At 35.6% G+C, this 9,521-nt stretch overlaps 2 protein-coding genes across 3 annotated transcripts; both read left to right on the top strand.

Moving 5' to 3' along the window:
• The first annotated feature begins 205 nt into the window (after window positions 1-205).
• LOC113238616 (MIP18 family protein galla-1) lies at window positions 206-5,376 on the top strand. 2 transcript variants are annotated; one of them, XM_026475445.1, is made up of 4 exons: window positions 206-389; window positions 472-735; window positions 4,679-4,787; window positions 5,267-5,376. In XM_026475445.1, exons 1-3 carry the CDS (start codon window positions 248-250, stop codon window positions 4,774-4,776), a joined length of 504 nt encoding a protein of 167 aa, XP_026331230.1. In that variant the 5' UTR covers window positions 206-247; the 3' UTR covers window positions 4,777-4,787; window positions 5,267-5,376. The 2 variants fall into 2 exon arrangements, with proteins under 2 accessions (XP_026331230.1, XP_026331229.1); XM_026475444.1 differs by lacking the exon at window positions 5,267-5,376 and having other exon boundaries at window positions 4,679-4,814.
• Window positions 4,786-6,798, top strand: LOC113238615 (autophagy-related protein 13 homolog). The gene has a single exon (XM_026475443.1). The coding sequence runs from the start codon at window positions 4,820-4,822 to the stop codon at window positions 6,077-6,079; it is 1,260 nt and encodes a 419-aa protein (XP_026331228.1). The 5' UTR covers window positions 4,786-4,819; the 3' UTR covers window positions 6,080-6,798.
• Window positions 6,799-9,521: the final 2,723 nt, after the last annotated feature.

The raw sequence follows: 9,521 nt of genomic DNA, 5'->3' as shown, positions 1-9,521 counted from the left end.
TATTTTTTCAAGCACTGGAAATAAGACCCTAATGGCAAGGACTTGAGTATGATTGTGTACAACTTCTATCATCTATTTCATTCGAATTTATAGTGACAGAAAGAGAGGCATACAAGCGAGTTAAGTAAACGTGATTGAAAACCTTAGTACCACAACAAATAATCTCGATAAAAGTGAAATGACAAATTACAAACAAATATGTCCGACATTTGCTTTGTGTGAACGTAGTCCCGTGTTTTTCAACGATATGATATCTTTCTTTTCTAAACTGTCCTTGAATACCCCGAAACAAGAGGTGGAACTCGCCAAACCTGCTTATATGGACAAAAGTGCATCGTTACAGGAGCTCGGGTATCGAGACGAGAATGACTTGAGAGAGACTATTTACGGTTTGTCATAAAAAAATCCGCGATTTTGGACTTTGAAATTGGCTTGTTTTGTGTTTTTTAAACTGTGTTGTGGTGTTTTTAGACTTTTTGCGGACGATAAGGGACCCTGAGAAGCCTAGTACGCTAGAAGACTTGAAGGTCATTTACGAGGATGGTATATTTGTAAAAGAGCCTACGGCGGACAAAGTTCCTGTGTTACGTGTTGAATATCATCCTACTGTGCCCCATTGTTCCCTGGCGACGCTCATAGGACTGTGTATAAGGATAAAAATACTACGTTCGCTCCACCATCCTGTAAAACTTGACATATTTATCAAGAAAGGAACACATACCACTGAAGATGAAAGTGAGTTATTTTATTATTAATATTATTATACTACACTAATTGCTTAGTGTTTATATAATTTTTGTCTTGTGTAGGTGGTGATAAACAATCTCTTGTTAATGCAATCCATGTGAATTGCATGTTTAGGTGGACATTATGTTTTAGTCATAATAATAAGTAAAATTTAACTGTATTATTGTAATTTGCTCCGCTTTAGAATAGCTGACGTCGAGTTGGGCGTTCAAATACATTTTGGAGATAGATCTAGTCAAAGGACTTTTGTTGTTGTATTGTTTTGGAGGCTAAAGGTTTTTGAGAAAATATTTTTTTTACACAGGTAAAAATCGTAAAAATTGAAGCTAAAAAATGTATTTCACAACTACCTAATTCCATATTTTCTTGATAAATCTGATATCGGATGATTTTCAGGTTAGTTTTCTCTACCTAATTTCTGCAACAATGTTTATTATGTAAGTATTCGAGTATTCAGTCACAAATGCCCCATAGTTCACTAAAATGCATGAGATCCACAAATACCTTGTAATTAACTACAATTATTGAGGAAATAATAGCCACACGCAAGCTGGCTACTGCATTATTTGTATGACCTTGGATGAAAAGAAGCATTTTAAACATGTTTGGGAATCTACAATGATCTACAAATCTACAATGAGCTGAATTGTTTTTCACCCGGCAAAGAACAAATTGAAAGGCAACCTGACATTGGAAGGGTATGAGGATAAAGATATCAAAAATTAACTGGTTATGGAATCATATAAGACTGGTTGCATGTAGGCAAAAAAAAAGAAAATAAAAATTTTTTGTTTGAGTATGGATGTGTATGTTGTATACATGAATAGTATGACTAAAATAAATAATTAGATAACAAATACATAATGAGCATACCAGTGTTTACACTGTGCTGTTACCGATTACAGACATCTACTCTATTTGTTGTCATTTGTCAATGAAAGTGCTGTGATGCTGATATACAGTGAACCCAGTAACAAAATACAAATATTTGTGTAGATGGGAGATGTTAGAGTTTGTCCAGGGAAGTACTGCCATAACTGTGTTCTGGTTTTCAAGCATAAGAGTGCTGGTGAAATTACAGGCACATGATACTCGTCAACTTTATAACTCAGGGTGATGCGCGCAGTGGCAGCGCTCCTCAGATTAAAGCTTTGAGTGGCACTGCAACTGTTACAAATGGGCCACCTGGCCACCAAGCGACACCCCCGTCTATAACAGATCAAATTGTTTATTACTATTTTTTTTTCATTACATGGTTTAATAAAAATAAAATGTAATGGTGGGGCAGTACCTATAGATGCCATAATATGAGCACTTGACACTTCTGTGCACAGATCTCTAAGTTTTATAAACAAATGTCACTAAATTCGTCCATAAATAGTTACAGATATTTTAGGATATATTTACTCATTTGTAATTATTAGCTAACTGTGTTATTGAATTTTAGCTTTAGGCATTTTTCTATTGTATTTTTATGTAGTTTTTATTTAGGTGTTATCCAGATAGTCAAAAGTCTCTACAAGCATTAGGCTCAGTTACCGAAACATAGCAGTAACAATCCATAGATGGCCGTCAAGACTCCACACTGGGAAGGCACTTGACACAACCAGGGCACATCAAAACCATTGAAGCTTGGAGAATTCTTCACTTGAATTGTAACTAATCTCAATGACCATGATGAAATAAAACAAGGTATTTGTGGATCTCACTTATTTTACTGAGCGGTCCACTAATATTTATAGTTTTGTCTTAACGGTCTTGTCTATGCTTATACTATTATAAGTACCAGAGTAAGCAAACTCCAGAAAACAATCCAGAATACCTGGATCAAATAAAGAGAGTTTGTTTCTAAACCTGTTAAAACAGAATCCAGCTTGAGACCTCCCTAATATTCAGTATGGTAGATGTAACAATAATATTTATTATTAGACGAAAAGCAATACATTTAACCTACATAAACACCTAGAGTTTATCAATTGTTTATTGACATGGCATATGTTATCTGTTATTAAATATTACGTAATAAATAACACTTTCATAGCTAGCATTACTTAGAAGATGTCGTTATAATATCAATATTGACCTAACTATGGTGAATTTGTGAGTAGCGCCCAGTCAGAAAGAATGGTTATCAGTAGTGAATGAAAAATAGGCCTCTGTGGTCTCGAAACCTTAGTCAAACACTAGACTTCCTTGCGTCACTTACATCAGGCCATGCCATTGATCGATGATCCATCTAGTAAGTGGCGAGTCGCTGTTCTCCAATTGTAATCTATGAGTAGGTATATAATATATGTTGAACATGTTTTTTCACCCCATATCCAGGTTTAGATTTGATTTGTTCCTACAAAAACTTTATTGCATGTAATGTGACCACACATTTTTTTTTTTATTTTTGCTCATTAAACATTTTTAATTATAAAAAAAAAATAATTAATCATTAAACATTTCGTAACTGTCATAAGCATGTATTTTATTTTTAAGACGAATAATAAAAGTACAGGTGTTCCGCTCTGAGGGAAATAAATAATGGGCACATTATTCATACAGGGATGGTGCTGCAAGATGGCTCCCCCACAAATTGTAATAAAAGGAATCACCACGTTAACGTAGAATCATTCAATCAAAGAGCAGACCTAAAGCTTATTTTTGACTGATTTCCAGCCTATTGGTGTCCATAAGTGTGGTGACAAACAAAGTTCTCTTGGTTCACCAATTTGTTAGACTCTTCTACCCACAGAGTACTTACAAAGGACTGGGCTCTTTTGGTTCGAGGAATTATAATAGTAAATGAATTATTTATATGCCCAAAATAGTACCTGACACAGACATGCTACTATAATTTAAAAAATATTTCACAAATTATTATTTTTCTACCTTTTTTAATCTGCCATCGGCTTGTAAAAGTAAAGTGACCATACGTCCCGTTCTAAGCGGGACAGTGCCGCTTTTAGGCTTCGTGTCGCTCTGTCCTCAAATTACTTAAAAGTGTAGTGCTTTCACAAAACAGAATACACAGAAAAATATATAAAGCCAGCCAACCAGACATTGACCACCTGATTACACAAGATTAGTTTTCTTTTAAATTGTCGATTCATCAAACGATTTTAATTCTTTTTTTTTATTATTAAACATTTCCTAACTATCATAAACATGTCTTTTATTTTTAAAACCATAAATGTACAGGTGTCCCGCTTTGCGTGATAAAAATTATGGTCACGTTATGTGAAAGCCATAATCAGATGGGTTTTCTTAATGGCGATAGAATGGAGTTGCTCCTGCGAGCATCATGCCCTGTCATAGTTTGTACTGGGGTTCGCTTTCGCTGATCCATGTTTAAGATGAGCCATCATCTTAACCGCATTGGGTTTTGTAAATGCAACAAAAAAAGGTTTCTTGCTAATTTGTTCGTGTGGATAAAGAGTCGGGCGTTATATTTTTGCTGTAGCTCTGTATTTCACAAATAGCTTAGTACTTTTAAAGTTAGTCTTAAAGGAATTTGTGAACAATTCCCAGGAAATACAATTCGCTCACACCAATTGCTCATTATCAATTTGAACAATCCTTGAAAGCTTATTTTCTTTTAATAAAAATGGAAGTAAATTAATTTGCTACTCCGCAAACCCAGTGAAGGTTAAATCGTGCAAAATAGCTGCGCTTGTGTTGAATATTTTTCCATGCAGTTAATTGTCCCACCATCCCTCCGCATTAAATTAATAAAATAAATAACACAAGCACAACTACAGTCACAAACCACCACCAAAAATATGCCCGACACGTGTTTCGCCTCTCCACGGGGCATCCTCAGGGGCTGTTGTCTGCGCGACACTCGACTCGCCGAGTTTTGAGAAATTAATTTACTTCCATTTTTATTAACATGAACTTCCGCAAAGTAATGCCTGAATCTATTAGTTATTTTCTTTTGTTACAGTCAACAAACAAATCAACGATAAAGAGCGCATTGCAGCCGCGATGGAGAACCCCAATCTGAGGAACCTTGTCGAGAACTGCATCGCTGACGAAGAGTAATTTCTCCACAACAAAGAACTTAGTGTAACAGTGTAGTTTTAAAATGGCGCCAGACGCGGCATTCTCAAACATTTCAGACAAAAATGAATTTACCAAATTTGCAAAGTTCCTAGCTTACAAAGGTGTACAAGTTATTGTAGAATCAAGGAAAGGTGTGAAAATTGAAACAAGCACTAAACTACAGTCTTCAGACTCTGATTGGTTCAATCTACAAATACCGGACTCCCCGGAAGTCAACCAGGCTACAAAAAATGCTTTGCCATCTGACAGAATACTAGAAACTATAAGATCGAAACTACACGTTGAAATTTCGGTACAAACTGAAGATGGAGATGAAATGGTACTCGAATTATGGACTTTAGAACTTGACGAAACACAATTTGATACTTCTTTGAAGGCTATGAATACTGTATATTTCAGAATGGGCATTTTACTAAAGTCTTTAATAACTATAACAAGAATAACACCAGCATATCATTTGTCTAGAAAGCAAAGAACTGAGTCATTTACAATTTTCTACAGGGTATACAGTGGTGAACCTAAAGTTAAGGCTTTAGGGGAATCTGTAAAGAAAATACAAGCCGGAATGTTGAAGACTCCTTTGGGAGGCCTATGCTTTACAGTTTCGTATCGAACCAACTTCTCAATATCACCAAATAGATCGGATAAGAGTAAAACTTTGCTTTTAAAAAGTGACCACTTTGAATTGAGCCCGAAGCACATAATTTTTGAATCCAAGAAAAAGAAGGAAAACAAAGAAAAGGAACCAAAGCAAGTAAAGCCTGTAGATCTCAATAGACCGTTGCGTTTAGCAGCGTTTGTCGACGAAAATATAATAAGACAAGCAATTGAAGACTTTTTTAAAAAGATGCCTGTGCCAAAATGCCGAGCACGTTCCAAACCAAATAGTCCAGAAAAGGTTTGCGAGTGTAATAGTACACAAGACTTAGATGCGAATGTTGTATCTCGCAGCCCAACATCTTTAGAGATGCCTCCAAAGAAGTTCACAGGGTTTCGCAACGAAAATGAGCCGCCACTGAAGTTGCTCCATTTTCCATTTGCTGATAATCACCCCATAAGAGAACTTGCGGAGTTTTACAAGGATTTCTTTAATGCCCCTTATTTAAAACTCACGGATAGCTTGAAACATTCTCAGTCAAAAAGTACCGAGTCCTTGAAAGAGGACGACGAGATGGCCAACGACGATTTGTCAAAAGATTTAGAGCTGTATGAAAGCTCGGTTAAGGAATTCGATGAACTGCTAGAAGACATGTGTAGGTCGGCGGAATGGAGTGGCAATTAAGGGAACAAGGGTTTAGGGCTGTTCATAACTAACGCCACACTTTCTAGAGGAATTCATGACAAAATGTCTGTAAACCCTTTTTACTATCTTGCGGAATTTGCACGAACTAATTACTTCGATTGTCGCCACGTGTATTGCTGTCAAAAATCATGCGCCATCTTGGTATATGACAATCATGAAAAACGAGTAATCCAATTACAGAGTTTGGCGTCGTTTATGGATTGTCCCTATGTGTAGAGTACGTAATAAAAAAATGGTTAAAGTAGATGTTAAAGACGTTAAAGATGTTTTGTGGAAGCTTGCATTATTCGCTTGGAAGCTAGGATTATTCGGTTTTGATGTGCATACCTTGTCTGTGTTCCATTATTCAAGTCCTACTATCGTAAAATTCTTTATTTCAAGGCCCTTTTGCGTTGAAGATCTGCGTGTATATCGGGCTAGGCAGCTTATGAAGAGAACGCAACAAGTTATAAAGGCTAGCACAAAGTGGACAGGAAGGCAGAAGATATTAAATGTATAAATTTTATGTTGTAACAATTTATATCAGGTATAAATTTTTTAAAACTCTGCGCTCGACTTCGGAGAATCGCAGCTAGTGTTGTAAAAAACTCGAGTTTAGGAGTTTACATTTTAGGACTCGACTCCAATTCACAAGACTAGACTCATAAAGACAGAGACTCCACTGCTCGATATAATAGTTTCCAAACAGACTCGAGTTCGACTTTAGTGCTCGAGTCTATTTACGCGTTCATTGTTAACGACACCCCCAAAACGACACCCCTGGGGTGTCGTTAACAATAAGCATTTGTTGACGACACCACTAACAAATAGTGTTGTTACCCTGCTGTATGTTCGTACCTATACCATAATAATTAATAAAATAAAAAGAACCTGTAAAGATATTGAAAATATTAGAAATGTCAATATATTGATTAACTTCACAAATGACACATAATTTATCTCATGAACGTCATAAACGTTATCAGCCAGTGCATTAGAGAAAGAGATAAAAAGATACAATTGCATATGTTTATTAACCATTGAGAGTATACTAGCTCGATAATAAATTCTTAAGCGATAAGTTATCCCAACATTACGGTGGTGTCGTCAACAAATGCTTATTGTTAACGACACCCCAGGGGTGTCGTTTTGGGGGTTTAACAATGAATGTATTTACGTAATGAGACTTGCTCGAGTCTGGTAAGTACCTACTGAGCGATGTGTTAAACTGTAGTACAATTACTGTAGTATAATTAAGTATTAATACCTTCTTTTTTTTAATCATCATTGGGTTTATTGTGTTTTATTTAATTCGTGCGCAATAGTAGCTGTTCAGTAAAATTGAACCCTGTTTACGTACTCGAGACCTTGTAGAGTAGAAGTCGCTTCAAGTCGAGTTTTCGAGTTCAACTAGATTTCTTTTAGACTCGAGTCCGTGCTCCGATGACTCGCGCTCGACTCGACTCGTGAGTGTTTTAGGCCACCGAGCCGAGTAAAATTGAGTCGAGTTTATAAATGTAGACTCCCGGACTCGGACTTTCTTTCTTTCTTTTCTTTCTTTATCACTGCTTGCTCTCCCCTGTCATGTGCCGGTTTGCGCTGGTTCTAAAGGCATCCTTACAAGAAACACGTCATTGAGTCGCGTCGTCGGTGAATGTGTTACTTCGCAAGGTCCACTCTATCCAGGGCATTGGTATGCACATAAAATTCCTAAGACTGAAGAAATAGACTGGAATTCTGATTGATAAAAACAGCTGTTATGTATTGGATTTGTAAATAATATAGTTTTGTTTATTTACCTTCTATTTTTTTTAGAAATACTACGTATTGTGATGTAGAAAGGTTCAGTTTGCATTGAATAATTTCATAATTAATTCAGGCGAATGTGTTTTCCTGAGATACACTTCCGAGTTTTAAAATAAAGAAAAAAAACCAATTCATCGCAATAGATATTATTGGGAATCTTCTCGCACAAGAAAGATCTTTAAATTTAAAATATTTTTATTTAATATTGTAATGTATGTGCAGATCACCACTCATTCTTAAAGCAGTCTTTAGGGTTGCTATTTGTTTATAATTATTTACCATTTACAATGTTTATTTGAAACAATCTTCAGAGCTTTCTTCTGTTCTGTATTATGGAAGGTCACTATGGAAGGTGACTCCACTTGTAGAATCAGGGGCAATACCTAATTACTGGAAAGGTTGCTTATTGACGAATATGCTCAGGCTTGGTTGATAATATAAAGTCATGTATGGTAATTACGATAATATTGATGGTTATTGGATTATAATTACGACTTCATTTGTACGCTCATTCAGAGTCGCCAAATTGTCCGCACGGCTGTGTGTATTGCTGCTATGGTTTAATAGATTAAGGTTATTATCTAAAAGTAAACAAACTTCAGCAGTCATTTGGTTAACCACTCAAATACAATATTTAGTAGTGAGTTTCCTACATCATATTACTGCTGTACCCTTTAATTTGGTCGCATTAGCTGTCATCTTTTCAAAGTCTGGATTTTAGGTGTTCGTGTTATTAAACGTCTATAATAATATATATTTTTATATATTACCTAAAAATATATGGTCGGAAAAAGGTGTTCCAAATAATATAGATACATGTATGTATGTAATAATATAGATAATGACATAGAGTTGTTAAAACCACCAAATTTAATTCATTAATTTTTTCGAATTCCGGATTTCCGGAAATGATTTTACTGCATCGTAGGATAAAACTTCTCACCTAGGAAGTCAAAGTTGGATTTAAAAGTAATTCTAGTGGCGTCATGTAAAAAAAACAGTAAATAACCGAGTTTTCATTACAGTAAACCTACTTGGCGGAAGAATGAAATAGATGAGTAGTTTTGTCCTACGATGCAGTAAAACAATTTCCGGACATCCGAAATTCGACAATCCGAAAAAGTGATTAATTAAAATTTGGTGTATATTAGTAATTACATTTTTATTGAATTGATATTTTTTGTGAAATTACTCCACTAGTTTGTTATAATTATTAATACAAAGATCGAACACTTAGAAAAAATTCCTTCGATCCGGTCGGTGACAAATCTGCAATAGATTTCTCATAGATGGCGCTACGACTAAAAAGTCGTTGAAAGACCAAGTACAAAGACACGACGCAAGCACATAGAAAAATTCGTGAGGTCCGTTGGTTCGTTCCGTGGCTTAGTTGGTATAGCGTCTGGCACGGTATGCAAGAAGACTCGGTTCGAATCCGACCGGATCGAAGGATTTTTTTCTGAGTGTTCGATCTTTGTTTTAATAATTAAAATTTGGTGGTTTTAACAACTATGTCACTCCCTGTAGCTATATCTATATGTACCTACGTATGTGGAACACCTTTTTCCGACCGTTGATCATATGTTTAGAACGGTTTCCAAAAAGTTCGTTATAATTTTACAATTAGTAACCAGGT

This window comes from Hyposmocoma kahamanoa, unplaced genomic scaffold, assembly GCF_003589595.1.
Source record: "Hyposmocoma kahamanoa isolate Upper Pololo Valley unplaced genomic scaffold, ASM358959v1 97, whole genome shotgun sequence".
NCBI lineage: Eukaryota > Metazoa > Arthropoda > Insecta > Lepidoptera > Cosmopterigidae > Hyposmocoma > Hyposmocoma kahamanoa.
This window is presented reverse-complemented; position numbering and strand designations above follow the sequence as displayed.